The following is an 18,460-nucleotide window of genomic DNA, read 5'->3' as shown; positions in this document are numbered from 1 at the left end:
GCAGGCCTAAAATCTCTTTTCTGGAACTGGGTAACTTGGCAGCTGTGCCTGGGGATTGAGTGGAGGCTCCATTTATTGTTTACTACTACTTGATATACCACCAGTTCTGAGAGCAGGTCATGGTGGTTTAAAGGTAGCCCAAGTTAGTAACCATGTCCCCCCACCCCACCCCCAGAAGAGTGCAAGTGCAAGGTTCGACTTATGAGTTGAGGATGATCCCATCTTGGTCATCTGGCTGAGAATGTATACAATTTGGGATATTACTGCCCTGTCTCCCAATCCTACTAGGGACATGATGATGTAAGAATCAAATAGAAGTGGAGGAGTAGCCTAGTCATTAGAGCACCAGTCTTGACATCCAGAGGTGCCCAGTTCAAATTCCACTGCTGCTCCTTGTGATCTTAGGCAAGTCACTTAACCCTCCAATGCCTCAGGTACAAAATTAGATTGTGAGCCCTCCAGGGACAGAGAAATACCTAATGTACCTGAATGTAACTCGCCTTCAGCTATAACCAGCAGAAGAAAGGAGGTGTTGATTCCCCTTTACAAGTCATTGGTGAGGTCCTAGTTGGAGTATTGTGTTCAGTTTTGGAGGCCATATCTTGCTAAAGATGTAAAAAGACTAGAAGTGGGGCACACTTCCACAGTCTGTGCCCTGATCATGACTGAATAGATATGGATGGGCTGGAGTGTAAAGTTTAGGGGGCTTCAATGTTAACTTCAGAAATTTTAGTACAAGAACAGTGCTGGGCAGACTTCTATGGTCTGTGCCCTGAAAATGGCAAGGACAAATCAAACTCGCATATACATATAAAGTATTGCATACCATGTATAATGAGTTTATCTTGTTGGTCAGACTGGATGGACTGTACAGGTCTTTATCTGCCGTCATTTACTATGTTACTGAAAAATTGTAATAAATAAATAAACAATATCTAAAGAAGCAATCTGTATATCCTCCAAAGCTCATGTACTGTATAGAAAAATGACTTATAAGTCAAATATAATAAATAAATCATTCATCACTACCTCCAGCAAATTTTCCAAGGCCAATAAGGCTCCTGGGTCACTGCAACCTTCTACCCATTCAGTATCAATTACTTTACTAAATGCTTACATCTGCTTTTCTCGCCAAAAAATCTCTGCATTATTTTTTGTTAAATTAACTTGTAAATCAAAAGTAATTTAATTATGTCTAATTAAATTACTTTTCTGAACAGTAATTACATAAAATAGGAATTTTTTAAAAAATGTAATCAAATGTCTATCTGTTGTTAGGTTTCCTTTTAAACTATGGATGGCAGCATATTGTTTTTGATAATTGTGTGATTTAATTAAAACAGGCTTTACTGATTGTTCAAATATCTGTTATGAACGTATGATATGTGAATCTGCAGATGCCTATAAGATCACACCTATGTCACCCAATAAAAATCTCTGTGGAGATTCAACTTCCTTTGAAGAACTTGTAAGGAAATCAGGAGATATCATGTCAAATAATAATCTAGATTCTTTTTGTAATTGCTTTTTTTAATTGATGGTTTATACAGCAATAAGATCCTCTGAGTAAGGCATCTACTGTTCATTAAGTACCTGACTGGCTCATTAACTGTATATAAATCGTTCTCCCCCTTGGCAATTATTACTTAATTATGGTAATGTTCCATAGGACAGTTTCCTTCTGATTGGTTGACAGAGTTCTGAAAGGATTGGTCTAACATTTTTGCTAATGCTTTGACCATAACCACAGTTTTGGTAGTTTTCTTTATTACCCTATAAACTGAAACCATGGTACAATGTGGTAAATAAAAAAAAAATAGCAATTGAACATCTTTGTCCCATCAAGATGATGATTCTAATGTTTGTGTATGTATTCATATTAATTTTCAGTTGAGCTGAAGTTTAATTTGGACCAATATGTTAACAAGCGATATCCAGGACTCGTGAAAATTGTCCGCAATACCAAAAGGGAAGGATTGATCAGAGCCAGGATACAGGGGTGGAAAGCAGCAACGGCTTCCATTGTTGGCTTTTTTGATGCTCATGTGGAATTCAACACTGGCTGGTAAGACATCCTGTTATTACAAATGATGGGCTAGACTGGGCTATCTACCCTCTTCACTTTGGAGAAGAGATGGCTGAGGGGAGATGATAGAGGTCTATAAAATCCAGAGTAAAGTGATACAGGTAGACATGAATAGTTTATTTATTCTTTCCAAAAATACAAGGACGAGAGGGCGCACAATCAAGATACTAAGCAGTAAATTTAAAACAAGTCAGAGAAAATATTTCTCCACTGAACGTGTAATTAAGCTTGGACTTCATTGCCAGAGAATGTGGTAAAAGCAGTTAGCTTAGCAGGGTTAAAAATGATTTGGATGAGTTCCTAAAAGAAAAGTCCACATATCATTATTAAGGTGGACTTGGAAAAATCCACTGCTTATTCCTGGGATAAGCAGCATAAAATCTGTTTTATTCTTTTGGTTGGCCAATATTAGAAACAGGCCATTTCCTGCAGAAAAGAAAGACTGACCTTTTACCTGGCTGCGCATCAAAAACATGTGCCAACACCAGCACAGGCCCCCTTTTGCCACAACTTGGTAAAAGGGGCCTTTAGGGCCCTGTTTACTAAGCCGCACAAGAGGCACATTAGTGCTTTTAGCCGCGCTAACCATTAGCACGTGTTAAGTGTGTAGGCACCCACAATACAGCAAAGAAAATGTTCTACTCAATGTGGAAACTTAAAAGGATCAAACCTTTCTTCCCTAGAGAAATATTCCACAGCCTGGTACAATCAATGGTGCTAAGCCACCTAGACTACTGTAATGCCATTTATGCCGGATGCAAAGAACAAATCATTAAGAAGCTTCAAACCGCTCAAAACATGGCAGCCAGACTCATATTTGGGAAAGCGCCAAACCCCTAAGAGAAAAACTACACTGGCTTCCATTAAAGGAACGAGTTACGTTCAAAGACTGCACCCTGGTCCACAAAATCATACATGGAGAAGCCCCAACCTATATGTCAGACCTTATAGACCTACCTACTAGGAACGCAAAAACATCAGCACGCACATTCCTCAATCTCCACTACCCCAACTGCAAAGGACTAAAATACAAGTCCACATACGCAACCAGTTTCTCCTACATCTGCACACAACTATGGAACGCACTACCGAAGACCATAAAACACAACACAAGACCTAACTATCTTCCGAAGGCTACTGAAAACTGACTTGTTCAAGAAGGCATACCATAAACAACCACTCCTAATCATAATAATAAGACTGATCATGAACTAGACAGAACCAATCTCTTATCACTTGTTACAGTCCAAGCTATATGTGATACCATAATGTATTCTTCTCTACAATGTATGTACTATAATGCATTCTTCTTAACAATGTATGTACTCACCTACTGCAATACCATTTGTAATTCTGTCAACCGGAAATGGCAATCGCCACCACGGTAAATGTAAGCCACATTGAGCCTGCAAATTGGTGGGAAAATGTGGGATACAAATGCTACAAATAATAATAATAATAATAATATTCCTGTGGGCGCCTACACAGCGCACGCTAGTTTTGTGCACGCGCTAAAAATGCTAGCGCACCTTAGTAAACATGGCCCTTAGTGTGTTAATTTTCTATACATGCATAAATGTGTAAGTTGCTCCTGTTCTATAAATTCATTTCCACACATGTAACTTAATTGGTGAACTAGCTAATCAGTGCTATCAATTGGATTTTAGCAAGCAATTTTCAGCACTAATTGGCATTAATTAGGATTTCCGTGCACAACTCGCTAAGTGCATTCTGTAACATGGTGCACGTAAATTCTAAGTCACATAGTTGAAAAGGGGCATGACTATAGGCGGGGCATGGGTGTTTCTACAATCTATGCACATTATTATAAAATACACTTGTTCTGAGGGAGATTCTATGTATGGCACCTAAAAAATCGGTGCTGAAAGCAGTGCCAACTAATGAGCCCTTTTAATAAGCTGTGTAGGCACTTATGGGCGCCCAAAGCATGTCAATTTTGAGTTACCACCTGGCTCCCGCATGGCCCCTGCGGTAATTTCATTTTTGATGCGCGTCCGCTATGTAAGACGGAAGATATTTTATTTTCTGGCATGCAGGCAGTAATCAGGTGGTAATTGGCATTTTATGCGCATAGGCCATTACCGCCTGGTTACCGCATGTGACCTTACCACTAAGTCAATGGCTGGCAGTAAGGTCTCAGACCCAAACGGACGCGTGGCAATTTTCATTTTGACGCACGTCTATTTTTGCCCAAAATTTAAAAAGGCATTTTTTACAGGTGCGCTGAAAAATGATTCTGCGTGCGCCCAAAACACACGTCTACACTACCGCAGGCCATTGTTCGGCACGCCTTTGTAAACAGGCCCCTAAGCTTAGATTTAGGTGCAGTATATAGAATACACTTAGGGCCCTTTTATCACGCTGTAGGAAAAAGGGCCCTGCACTGGTGGTGGGGGCCGTTTTTCCCATGCGCCAGGGCCCTTTTTACCGCAGTGGGTTAAAAAGCCTCCAGTTCACATGGCCATGTGGTAAGAGAACTCTTACCGCATGGCCATTCGACGGGGAGCCCTTACCGCCACCGATTGGGGTGACAATAAGGGCTCCCGGGCTAACCCATTGGTAACTGGGCAGCGTGTGGGCAAAGTTTGCAAGTATGCAGGTTGATCTTAAAATACTTTAATCAATGGGCATACTTGAAAACTTTACATGCAAACATTTACACCTGTTCTTGAGCAGGTATAAATATCCTTGCCTGTATTCAACATATAATTTCATTTTCTGCTACATATGTTAGTGGTTTTTAAAAGACACGTGGAGGGGCATTTTTGAAAGAACATCCTACTACTACTACTACTACTATTTAGCATTTCTATAGCGCTACAAGGCGTACGCAGCGCTGCACAAACATAGAAGAAAGACAGTCCCTGCGCAAAGAGCTTACAATCTAATAGAACAAAAATAAAGTAAGCAAATCAAATCAATTAATGTGTACAGGAAGGAGGAGAGGAGGGTAGGTGGAGGCGAGTGGTTACAAGTGGTTACGAGTCAAAAGCAATGTTAAAGAGGTGGGCTTTCAGTCTAGATTTAAAGGTGGCCAAGGATGGGGCAAGACGTAGGGGCTCAGGAAGTTTATTCCAGGCGTAGGGTGCAGCGAGACAGAAGGCACGAAGTCTGGAGTTGGCAGTAGTGGAGAAGGGAACAGATAAGAAGGATTTATCCATGGAGCGGAGTGCACGGGAAGGGGTGTAGGGAAGGACGAGTGTGGAGACATACTGGGGAGCAGCAGAGTGAGTACATTTATAGGTTAGTAGAAGAAGTTTGAACAGGATGCGAAAATGGATAGGGAGCCAGTGAAGGGTCTTGAGGAGAGGCGTAGTATGAGTAAAGCGACCCTGGCGGACGATGAGACGGGCAGCAGAGTTTTGAACCGACTGGAGAGGGGAGAGGTGACTAAGTGGGAGGCCAGCAAGAAGCAGATTGCAGTAGTCTAACGAGAGGTGACAAGGGTGTGGATGAGGGTTTTGGTAGAGTGCTCGGAAAGAAAGGGGCGGATTTTATGGATGTTGTAAAGAAAGAAACGACAGGTCTTGGCAATCTGCTGGATATGAGCAGAGAAGGACAGAGAAGAGTCAAAGATGACCCCAAGGTTTCGAGCTGAGGAGACAGGGAGAATGAGAGAGCCATCAACAGAAATAGAAAATGGGGGGAGCGGGGAGGTGGGTTTGGGGGGGAAAATGAGAAGCTCGGTTTTGGTCATGTTTAATTTCAGGTGGCATTGAGACATCCAGACAGCAATGTCAGACAAGCACGCTGAAACTTTGGTTTGGATGCAAGGTGAGATATCAGGGGTAGAAAGGTAGATTTGGGAGTCATCAGCATAGAGATGGTAGGAAAAGCCATGGGATGAGATTAATGAACCAAGGGAAGAAGTGTAGATAGAAAAGAGGAGGGGACCAAGAACAGAACCCTGAGGTACGCCGACAGGCAGAGGGATAGAAGTAGAAGAGGATCCACCAGAGTGAACAGTAAAGGTGCGGAGGGAGAGGTAGGAAGAGAACCAGGAAAGGACAGAGCCTGGAATCCAAGTGAGGACATTGGGATGTCCTGGTCATAATGTCCAAAAAAATGTCTATCTCACAGCTATTTTCGAGCAGGAAAAATATTGAGATTTCCTGTTCGAAAATACGTGAGAAGGACGTTCTTGCTCTGAAAACATCGAAAATAAAACATTTTCCAAAATGAAACATCCAAAATATGAACGCCAAAAAACCTGGCACAAAAATGTCTGTCTGGCAAAATTTGCACAAAAATGGACACAAAAGACACCCCTGCAGAACAGAGGGACAGTGTAGTGGTCAGTGCAGTGGACTTTAATCAATGGGTCCCGGGTACAAATCCCAACTTAATTTCTTTAAATGTTATTGTGAGCCCTTCAGGAACAGATAAACACCTACTGTATACCTAAAGGTACACCACAGCAGTAGCCATCACACTTCTAGGTGTCTTTTTAATTCAGGTACAGTATCCCGCTTATAATCGAAAGACAAAAACGCCTATATTGCGACCTAAATTGGGAGATAGGTGTTTATCTCCCAAAAACGAATAACGTGGTATAATTGAAAGCCGAACTTGGACGTTTTCAACTGCACTCCATCGCGGAAGCGTACAAAGTTGACGGGGCATGTCGGAGGTGTGGTGAAGGCGGGACTGGGGCGTGGTTATCACCCAAACAGAGATGGGCGCCTTTCGCCGATAATGGGAAAAAAGTATGGGTTTGTAGCTAGAATTTAGGGCACTTTTCCTGGACCCTGTTTTTTCACGAATAAGGCCCCAAAAAGTGCCCTAAATGACCAGATTACCACCAGAGGGAATCGGGGATGACCTCCCCTGACTCCCCCAGTGGTCACTAACCCCCTCCCACCACAAAAAATGATGTTTCACAACTTTTTATTTTCACCCTCAAATGTCATACCCACCTCCCTGACAGCAGTATGCAGGTCCCTGGAGCAGTTGTTAGGGTGTGCAGTGGACTTCAGGCAGGTGGACCCAGGCCCACCCCCCCCTACCTGTTACAATTGTGCTGCTTAATGCTTAGTCGTCCAACCCCCCCAAACCCACTGTACCCATATGTAGGTGCCCCCCTTCACCCCTTAGGGCTATAGTAATGGTGTAGACTTGTGGGCAGTGGGTTTTGAGGGGGATTTGGGGGGCTCAACACACAAGGCAAGGGTGCTATGCACCTGGGAGCTCTTTGACCTTTTTTTTTTGTTTTTGTAAAAGTGCCCCCTAGGGTGCCCGGTTGGTGTCCTGGCATGTGAGGGGGACCAGTGCGCTACAAATCCTGGCCCCTCCCACGAACAAATGCCTTGGATTTATTCGTTTTTGAGCTGGGCGCTTTCATTTTCCATTATCACTGAAAAACAAAAACGCCCAGCTCACAAATTGTCGAATAAAACATGGACGTCTATTTTTTTTCGAAAATACGGTTCGGTCCGCCCCTTCACGGACCCGTTCTCAGAGATAAACGCCCATGGAGATAGACGTTTTCGTTCAATTATGCCCCTGCACGTATTTCTATGTCCCAGGAGGGCTCACATATTTGTACAGAAATAAAAGAGCTAAATTGGGAGTTACACTTGGGTCCCGTTGTTCAAAGTCCACTGTACTGACCACTAAGCTGCTCCTCTGTTCTGCAGGGATGTCTGTGTGTCCATTTTGTGCAAATTTTGCTATAAAGATGGGGTTTTGTACCAGGTTTTTTGGCTTTCATATTTAGGAGTGACCTAGTGGTTAAGGTGGTGGACTCTGGTCCTGGGAAACTGAGTTTGATTCCCACTTCAGGCACAGGCAGCTCCTTGTGACTCTGGGCAAGTCACTTAACCCTCCATTGCCCCATGTAAGCCGCATTGAGCCTGCCATGAGTGGGAAAGTGCGGGGTACAAATGTCACAAAAAAAAAAACAACCTGAAGCTGTCATATAGTCTGTCACTTTCATTTCTTGAGGGGGGGGGGGAAGGGGGTCAGTAACCACTGGGAGATGAAGGAAAGATCATATCTTCATCCCTTCAGTGGTTATCTGCTCAATCAGGGCACCTTTTTGTACCCTGATATGATTGAAATAGGTCTAGGTAAAAATGTCTTTCTTTTTTCCTTGGACATTTCTTCCTGTTCCATTATCCCTGAAACACGTCCTAATTTTGGGCCCTCCCTAGTCCTGCCCAAAGCATGCCTCCAACATGCCCCCTTGTTATACGGACAAACTGCAGTGTAAAACTTCCAAATTCTGCCTGTCAAAAATTACAATTTGAATGGAAGGAGTTGACAACATGAGGGACATCATGAGATGATATCTACAAAAATTAGAAGAACGGTTGAATGTTTGGCAGTTAAAAGTTAACGTAAAATGCTATTGAAATCATGATGTCCAGTTATCTATTTTTTGTAGGAAGGGTGCCTGGCTTTCCACAGTCCATTTTAGACTCTTTTCCCTTCCCTTCCCTTCCCTTCCCTTCTTCCTCTGTTCCTCTACCTCCTCTCCTGTCATTGTAATTGTTTTCTCAGTTCATCATAAACCACTTTGGGGCTGCTTTCAGTGGCAAAAAGCGGGGTATAAATGTTCTAAATAAATAAAATAAATTAGAATAATGATTGTTTGCCAATCAAAATGTCAGTTGGCTGCTTAGAGGTCTGAAAGTTAATTGAGAAGGTGCAAAGCAGAAGGTTTGCCTATGAGTTTGAATACCCTTACACTGGCCCAATTCAAACCACACCCCTGTTGCTTTCTCCTGTGACCTTTGCTCCTACCTCCATCTCTTTATTTTATATTTCCATTTTCCTCTTTACAGCCCTCTCTTTTTCCAAAGGAGGGCAGAATGGCAATAGACCATGGATTTCTGCTTTCTGTATCACTCCCATCTCTGAGAACGTGAAATGCACATTATAATTTTCAATGAGGACACAGCACTGCTTCTTTGAAACACACTGTGTGGTGCCCAACAGGCTTTCATGGGAGTGAAAACCACAAGACTTTGTGATGAGGTACGACAGTAATGGAGAAAGGCCTCGAGCAGATGGTTGCAACCCTGATGTTTCTTCCATATGCCTCTCCATCTGCCTGCCTTCAGGAAATGCACCACTGTGTTCTGTAGGTTAGGAAGAGCTGTATTACTGCTAACTGTTCAACCTCTTTCCCCTTCAAACTTTAAGAGGTTCTTTTTTCCCCAGAATGTCCTGCTGTATTAGTAAAAGTCTTTAATCTGTGCTTCAAAAAGAATGGCAGTTTATAAAAAGCATCTGTACAGTACTGTTATCGATAGCCATTGTAGAAAGAATACCAGCACGGGGAATCTGGGTGAGAGGACCGTCAGAGAAGGCTTGATGCAGCCGCCTGGCCCAAAATGAATGGGGTGTCATCTCTCACGCCATAATAAAAACTCTCTTCTAATACCTGCTGATCCACAGTATCATAAGAGACTTTAACTCATCTAGCAAATGAGTTTTAAAAACTGTACCTGAAGCTCTCAATCTTGCCACTTTAACAATGAACCACATTCATTGATTGATCCTCTTCTGATTTCAGAACTGTTGGTCTCAAAGGTTCTGTGCAATGAGGCATACAAAGGGCCCTAATGACAGATCTCTGCTCAGCACAGCTTTGTGTTAATAAATATATTGGCTTATAATTAGTCTACAATTATTCTGAAAGTAACATATGTGGAGGGGCATTTTCGATATGACGTTTAAATCTGACTTTGGACATTTTGCTCTAAATGTCCCAATTTGAAATAGGAAATATAGCCATTTTCAAAACAGCAAAACGTCTTGTTGTTTCAAAAATGGCCATTTTCTAGATGTCTTGTGCTCAATGCATTTATCTTTTTGTCCATTTTCGAGGGGGGAAAAATCCAAGTGAAAAAAGCACAAAATCAAGTCATTGGGTGTAGGAGGAGCCAGCAGTAGAATTGGCACAGACATCCTGGTAAGCAAATCAAGCACAGCAGGGGTGCCACAGCAGGGATGCAGAACAAAAACATGCAATGGACTAAAAAAGCATTTTATTCTGAATAAAGCTTGTGATGTGAACTTTTTTAGTCCATTGCATGTTTTTGTTCTGCATCATCCTTCGTGTCACCCCCGCTGTTCTTGCTTACCTGAGTTTACCTGTGCAGAGGATTCTTTGGTTTTTTGTGTGTGTCGACCACAGACATCCCAGCAGAACAGTGGGACACTCTAGGGGGCACTGCAGTGGACCTCACATTAAAGCTCCCAGGTATACATCTTACAAGTACCCACATAAGTAGAAGCTGCAGGTTTCTACTCATACTTTGACCTAATTTTCCCTTGGAAGATTGCTACAAAGACTACAAGTAAAAATTATTATGGACTTTACATATAGGTGCATTGTTTGATCTTCAGGGTAACCAAACTAATAAATGTGTCCAGATGGGTTACTTTTGCGCATATCATGACAGTAATGAATCTCACTCCTGAGCCAGGGTGTGTGGAATATGATCTCAGTAGCGTAGCTTTGAGTGGGCACAGGCCCACCCATTCCCGCCTCAGCCCATCCTGTGTGGCCTTCAAAATAGTTCAGTAGCAGCTGCTTCACTCCCCTCTCTCCCTCTCTTTCACCCCCAGATCTGGCATTTACCTCCTGCCTGCAGCTCCACAAAACACCCCTTCCCTGTTCTACCTCACCAGCTTCCCTTTGCCACGGCCTGCCCTCACTGACATCACTTCCTGTTTCCTCCCTGGCAAGATGCGGCAGAGGCAAGATGCCTGCGGGGCTGGCCAGGCAGTGGATGTACATAGCTGCTGTCGAAAGTACTGAGGTATGGGGGTAGTTTCAGAGAGGAGAGAGAAGCCGGGCCTTGGGGAGGGGGGGAATGCTCTATATGGGGGCAGAGGAGGGGGAGAAAGATGCAGGACAAAGGAGGGGGAATTTTGGAAGGTCCACCCACCCAAACTCTGGGCCCGAAAGGTCTGGCTACGTCCCTGATTTACTGCTAACACAAGTCTGTGGCATCCAAAACGATGGGAAATATTTCTGTATTTTTTTTGCCACATTTTCTTGGTCTCGGACTGCATTTCTTGGTACTTGAGGTTCTTCCCTCTCTCCACACACTTCACCGAGTAATCACTTGGGACCAACAGCTCTAAAATCAATGCTATTCTGATCTTTTTCTCTTTTACTACTGTATCTGGTTTTCTAGCATCTAGCTTTTTAACAATTTGGATGGGGATGTCCTAGGTGGTCTTAGCCTCTTCATTTTCCACAATTCTCTTAAGCTCATGACCCCAATGCTTGTCCAGTACACTGATGAATTTTCAGTGAATGAGACTTGCCAAACTACTGCATATGCGTTAACCTGATGCGACAACTAAAAGTAGGCATAAATATCTCATGAATATTCATTATGATATCCTGAAAATCAGACCCACCTGATTGGTCTGTGAGCATGTTTAGTTTATTTATTTTAAAAAAATATATAAGGGGTAATCTTCACTCAGAGGCAGCCAAAGTATCTTCTTTTATTAAAGCGATTAATTTAAATTTTGGTGACCTTGACATTTATTGCCTCAGAGTGGGCTGGCCAGCCCAAGGCTTGACAGTTGTTTTTATGATTTTGATTTTGAGATTTGAGTGGGTAATTTAAGTTATTATCTACTGTGTGCATAAAAGATATGTACTTTATTGATTTTGCATAATATTTGATCTGATTGTGATATTTATGATGTTTTTTTGTTTATTGATGTTTGTTGTTTAGTTGTATTTATATCTTATATTTCCTGCTTTTCCTGTATTCTGTTTCTCTTTCCTGTCTTTTCAATTACTGGAGTTCCTTTCTTGCTTTGTTTGTAGATTGTACACCACTTCGATGTGCTTGTTCACCATAGTAAGTTGTGTATTAAACATTATAACAGTTTGAACAATTTTGAAAACACAGTAACACGATAAATGACAGATAAAAAGCCGCATGGTCCATCCAGTCTACCCAACAAGGTGGCCAGAGCCACTTCAGCCACTCTGTGCAGGCCCCAGTCACCCATGCTTAAATGCTGGTTGTCAAGTCTCCACCATACCAACCATATAAGTAGCCAAACATAATGGGAGTCTTGGTATAACCACATATAATTTCCAAATATTGTTAACAGTATTCAACTTTCCAGTCAAGATGGCTTCCCCTCCCCCCTGAGCTGCACAGCACCCTCACTCACAGCATGTGACAATAAAGTGATCTACAACACTGGAGTTGCCGAAGCTTCACCTGTCTTTTGCCATTTGCGAGACACAGTCCGTAGACGTTTGTCCAGCATCGGCCTTGGTTCCCCCAATGCTGGAATTGCTGAATCTTCTTTCAGTCTTTTTTCCATTTATGGGACACACAGTCCATGAACTCATAACACTGAAACTTTGAATATGGTGACAATCAGGGAAGAAAGGCCCATCTAGCCTGCTCAGTTTGCTTCCTCTTCATTTACTGGATTGACTTTTACCTGGAACGTTGCAGTTTTGACTTTCATCTTGGTGTGTTCACATGACAGGGCTTGTGTTCTCTCACGGCTGAGTTAAGGAATTTTCAAGGTCGGCTTTCAATTCAGTCTTGTGTTCTCCATTCCTTGGAATTTACTTTTGCCTTTATAGTGAATACAAGATCTTACATTTGAACCCTAACACTGTAGCAGCACATTTACACTGACAATTTAATATGGTATCCGGCGTTCTTTCTGACACATGTCAAATTATATTAAGCAGATTGTGTGACACGACATTACATTACATCAGTCTTGTCAAGAAAAATCTGGATGCTTTTCCAAGCAACATGTCTCATTACTGAATAGCACAAGTTTATTAGCAGTATTACTTGCATCTCCCTCCCAGGTTCAGGGCCACTGGCCTTTATGAGCCCTCTTTGTCACTGATCATTAAGGATGTTATTCTGAGGTAGTAAGTTTATCCTACTATATGGCATCTATTCTTAAGTGTTTATAACATATAAAACTACGTGCATATTTTCCAGCTAATTAGGGGTCCTTTGAGGGTATAAAGCAATCTGAGAGCAGTGGCTTAGCCACAGGTGAGCATGGGTGGGCCGGGCTTTGGGCTCAGGCCACCCAAAATTTCTTCTCCCTTAGTGTGGCTGGCAGGGATCCCCAAGCCCCGCCAGCCAAAGACCTCCAAATCCCCAAGCCCCACCAGCCAAAGAACCTATATCTTGGTCGGCCGCCAGCAGTGTCCCCGAGACGCTGCTGCCAGCCACAGTCCCCCCTCCCCCTCATGATCAGTTTCCATACATGCCCAAAACTGAGCATACGCGAAAGCCAATGGCTGGCAGCAGCGGCTCAGGGTCAGTGCCGGTGGCCACCCAAGATGGAAGTTCTTTTGGCAATGGCAGCGATTCCCATATGCTGCCCTGCCGCCAGCACCCGCCTTTTCCGTTTACTGTGTTACTTTTGATTCATGGGGGGAGGGGGAGGGGCGTTACTGGTGTTTATCAGTTAAAACCTAAAATCAGAAGCCCTACCTCACTGTGTCTGGTCATTGTGGTGCATCTATTACTAGGTCTTATCAGTAACAAATTGCTGAACTTCTGACCAAAGACTTTGTTTCTTTCCAGGGCAGAGCCAGCAATTGCCCGGATCAAAGAGGATCACAGACGGATAATCTTACCAGCTATTGACAATATCAAGTACAATACATTTGAAGTGCAGCAATATGCTAATGCAGCCCATGGTTACAACTGGGGACTCTGGTGCATGTATATCATCCCCCCTCAGGACTGGCTAGACAAAGGGGATGAATCAGCACCAATCAGGTAAATCATTATTGTAGCTGCCATTCAAAATTGCACGCCATAAAATAGATGAGAACCTACATGGGTTATTGTAACATGCATACAATGCAATTAATACCAATTCAGATAATATTTAAAAACTCATTGTTTCCTGCCTTGCTACTTTTCTGTAGAGGATTATGAGATACATTTGATGGTCTGTGTGTTGGAATTAGAGTATTAGGAATGGTTGGCTAGTTGCTTGCAAATAAACCTTTCTCTTTCACCTCCTCTGCACTGCATGAGGTGATTGAATAATCTGATTGCAATTCATTCTTCATTGACAGCAGGGTGGAAAGATAAGAAATTCAGTGAAATACCTGACATTGCTCTGCATGATTTTCTTCACCTGTGGTGCTCTCTGGAATGCTTTTTCATTAGCGGTGATGCCAGGATCATTCATCAGCTTTACTAATGAGGTGTGGTGTGCCCTGGTATTGATGCTGCATTATTGCACAGCAAATTTCTACGCTGATTGCTCAATATGGCATATATTGGAATGGGGAAGGGACTTTTTTGAGAGCAAAGTATGCAGTCTCGAAGAAGTATGCCGTGTGCACGTATATCCAACTGAACACTTGAGTATCAATCATTTCTGTTTGCCTTAAGCACCTGTAGAAGACTACATGGCACTCAGGAGTTATTACGAGGTGTGCATGAGTGACTGAATAGCTTTGAAACTTGGCTTTAATAGAGCAATTTGGAAATCCCAGGGGTTGCTTACAGGTCTATAGGAACTCTTCCCACATGGACCTGCAAACAATTTTCAATAGGAAAGTCCCCAAATAGATTATCTTTGAAAATATCAGGTTCAGCGAAGGTGAAATGATGTACATAAGAGGAATGCAGCCACTGTTCCACTTGGTCTGGGTTTTTCAGGAAGGAAGTGTCATCCTGGCGGTGAGATGGGAAAAGAATGGTCCCCTTATAAAAGCAATACTTTCCATTGGTGCGTGGCCAAAGGGGCACGATTTGTCCCATTGGTGCCCCTTCTATACCCTCGGTATTGTTTAATAGATTTTCCTCCTGAGTGGATTTGGTGCGATAATTTGAAAATGAGGAAGAGGAAAATTAAAAACAAAGGTGCATTGCTTGGATCTATATCTGGATCTATGGATAAACATCTTCAGACTCTTACAGCTGCAGTACATCTGTTATTCTGTACACAGGATTATTTGAGCTCCCCTTTTAGAATTCTCAACCTCCTCCTATGGGTTCGTGGCTTCCCTTACGGATTCTCAGCTTCCATCTTTAGGGGCTGGGTCTCAAATTGTGCAAGGGCCTGAGGGCCACTGTTCCCTCTAAGCTGAGCGGAAGTCCTCCAACTGCATTGCTACCAGCAGTGGCGAAGCCAGACTCAGTATTTTGAATGTTCCCAGAGCTAACTAAGATGGGCTTTTCCATGGCACTCCATGGTCTCCCCCCCCCCCCCCCCCACCAACCTCCCAGAGATATTAAAAAAATTATAGATTTTTTTTCACCTACCCTACATCAACACCTCTCCTCCAGGCACCGGAAATGCCTGTAAAGTACACCAGGGAGGGATGAGGTTCAGATGCCGGAACACCATGGAGGACGAGAGATGTTGATGTGGGGTGCCACCGCTGGTTGGCCATGAGCCAAGAATGGGTGAGCCTGTGCCCACCCGTAGCTTCGCCACTGGCTGCCAGTTGGGGAAGGGAGTGATTCTTCAATATTTTGTGTTCAATATTTTGCTTGCTTGTCCCTCACTATTGAAAATGTGATAGTGAAACAGCACCTCCCACTCAGGGCCGGTCTTAGGCAGAGGCGACTGAGGCGGAAGTTACATCAGAGGGCGGGACTTGAGGGAAGGCCGGCCAACGACAAAGCGAGTTTTCTTCTCTCAGACGCGAGGCACCAGCACCGCCGCTTGGAGGTTTTTTTAAAAATGCTGGGTCGGGTCAGGTGAGATGCGGGCGGCAGAAGAGGGTCATTTGGTGGGTCGGGGAGGGGGGGCTCAGATGGGAGGGGTCTCAGGTGGCTGGAGGGAGGGGGAGCAGCAGGGGAATGAGGAGACTCGCGTCGCGGGACATGGGTGGAGGGCAGGGGGGACGGGGGGTTACTGGACATAGGTGGATGGCAGTTGGCAAGGGGGACAGGAGGGTCGCTGGACATGGGGTGGATGGAGGGGAGGGGGGCTTCTGGACATAGGTGGATGGCAGGGGAGGGCAGGGGGCCCAGGAGGGTCGCTGGACATGGGTGGATGGCAGGGGAGGGCCTAGGGGACGGGGGGTTGCTGGACATGGATGGCAGGGGGGACAGGAGGGTCACTGGACATGGGTGGATGGCAGGGGAGGGGGGGTTCTGGACATAGGTGGAGGGCAGGGGGCACAGGAGGGTCGCTGGACATGGGTGGATGGCAGGGGAGGGGGTTTCTGGACATAGGTGGATGGCAGGGGCGGGCAGGGAGGACAGGAGGGGCGCCAGACATAGGTGGATGGCAGGGGAGGGGGGTTCTGGACATAGGTGGATGGCAGGGGGCACAGGAGGGTCGCTGGACATGGGTGGATGGCAGGGGAGGGCATAGGGGACAGGGGGGTTGCTGGACATGGATGTCAGTGGGGACAGGAGGGTCGCTGGACATGGGTGGATGGCAGGGGAGGGGGTTTCTGGACATAGGTGGATGGCAGGGGCGGGCAGGGAGGACAGGAGGGGCGCTGGACATGGGTGGATGGCAGGGGAGGGGGTTTCTGGACATAGGTGGATGGCAGGGGAGGGCAGGGGGCACAGGAGGGTCGCTGGACATGGGTGGATGGCAGGGGAGGGCATAGGGGACAGGGGGGTTGCTGGACATGGATGGCAGGGGGGACAGGAGGGTTGCTGGACATGGGTGGATGGCAGGGGAGGGGGTTCTGGACATAGGTGGAGGGCAGGGGCACAGGTGGGTCGCTGGACATGGGTGGATGGCAGGGGAGGGGGTTCTGGACATAGGTGGATGGCAGGGGAGGGCAGGGGGCACAGGAGGGTCGCTGGACATGGGTGGGTGGAGGGGAGGGGGTCTCTGGACATAGGTGGATGGCAGAGGGGACAGGGGGGGTTGCTGGACATAGATGGACGGCAGGGGGGACAGGAGGGTCGCTGGACATGGGTGGATGGAGGAGAGAGAAGAAATGCTGGACATGGATGGAGGCGAGGGAAGAGTGAAGAAGGAGATGAGGTGAGGGAAAAGGAAGAGAGGAGAAAATGTGCACATGGATATAGAAAATAGGCAGAAGCTGGATCCACTGGACAGTCAAGTCTGCGGAGGACCCAGCTTTTACTTACGGATGTAGGGCAAGAAATGAAGAAGAAAGGCGGAAAGTAAAGAAATAAATGGAAAGGAAGCCCTGGAAACTGAGTTAAGAGGACAGATAGCAGCACAATCGGATACTGAGCCAGCATAATCAGAAAAACAAAGTCACCAGACAACAAAGTTAGAAAAAACTATTTTATTCAGGATTTATTAATTGGAATATGTTAGTTTTTGGAAATGTGCATCTGTGATATTTTTCATGTAAGTTTTGATTTTTGTAGTATTGCTACATGCTGAGTCTGACTTCTTGATGTAACTTTCCAGGTCAGTATTTTGCATTCATGTGTTTTTCAGGTGTGATCAAGGAAGGTGCAGTATTCTGCTAGCGTATAGTTTGCAGCCCTTTTTTTTTTTTTTCACTAGGTTGTGCACTGGTGTTTTAGAGCCCGGTGTAATTACCGTTGCCTTTCCATGCCACGCATAAGGTTGTAGCTCATCCTGTCCTTGGAATTAGTGCTGTTTATGGTTTGTTAAGGTTATGAGTGTGTTTTTGCACACGTTTGTGTATAGTGTTTTGCAGTGGAGAGATTGTGTGTTGGCCTTACTAAGGTGGCACCAAACATCGGAAAGGGTGTAGAGCCTAAATCATGGACACACTATCTCTAAAAGGGTGTTTTGTGGCTCTACATGAGAATTGTTATATTATGATCCCTTGCTAGCTTCATATTGTTGATAATCTGCATTTTCCGTATGGCTGGTATATAGGTGTATAAGGTATTAATTGTGACTTTTTTTTTTACTTATTTTTTTTCTGTGTGTTGTCAGACAATTATGGATGACAGAGTCGGAGTCTTCTTGAGTCAGAGAGTTGTGGTATATATTTTAAAACAATTTTAATACCCTTGGTGGTCTATATGTTTTTATATTGTACATTATATTTTACATATCACTTATTTTATTGTATATCTTTTCATTTCATTTTTATTTTATTGCATATATGGGTACAGAGTAATAGGGGAATTTGAAAGTACTGAATCTTTTCTTAATATTTTTTCCTTTATTCTCCTTTGTTATGAGAATTGGAACTACTAATTGTAGTGGACTTGAACTGAATAATTTCTGGGGAGGGGAGGTTTCATGATAGCATTGTGCTTATTATTTCAATCAGTTTTTTGTACAAGTTTAGCTTCATTTGTCTTTATTTGAAATTTCATAAATAAAAAAATGTTCTAAAAATGGAATAATCTTATCAATGGGGTGAAGCTAGGGTGGGGGTGGGGCGGGGCTATGGTGGGGGTGGGGCTAGGATGGGGCCCCACCAAATTG

The 18,460-nt window shown here is 44.3% G+C and overlaps 1 protein-coding gene across 1 annotated transcript in view; it reads left to right on the top strand.

Annotated features, from left to right (window-relative positions):
* The window catches only part of GALNT9 (polypeptide N-acetylgalactosaminyltransferase 9), a 369,632-nt gene that overhangs the window by 126,926 nt on the left and 224,246 nt on the right, over nucleotides 1-18,460 (top strand). Inside the window, exons 4-5 of the mRNA XM_030218539.1 lie at nucleotides 1,891-2,065; nucleotides 13,666-13,863. Of these exons, the coding sequence (XP_030074399.1) occupies nucleotides 1,891-2,065; nucleotides 13,666-13,863 (373 nt within the window). The remainder of the gene's footprint in view (nucleotides 1-1,890; nucleotides 2,066-13,665; nucleotides 13,864-18,460) is intronic.

The sequence above is a fragment of the Microcaecilia unicolor genome, chromosome 11 (genome assembly GCF_901765095.1).
Source record: "Microcaecilia unicolor chromosome 11, aMicUni1.1, whole genome shotgun sequence".
Lineage (NCBI taxonomy): Eukaryota > Metazoa > Chordata > Amphibia > Gymnophiona > Siphonopidae > Microcaecilia > Microcaecilia unicolor.
The sequence above is the reverse complement of the archived record's forward strand: the minus strand, read 5'-3'. Positions and strand labels throughout refer to the sequence as shown.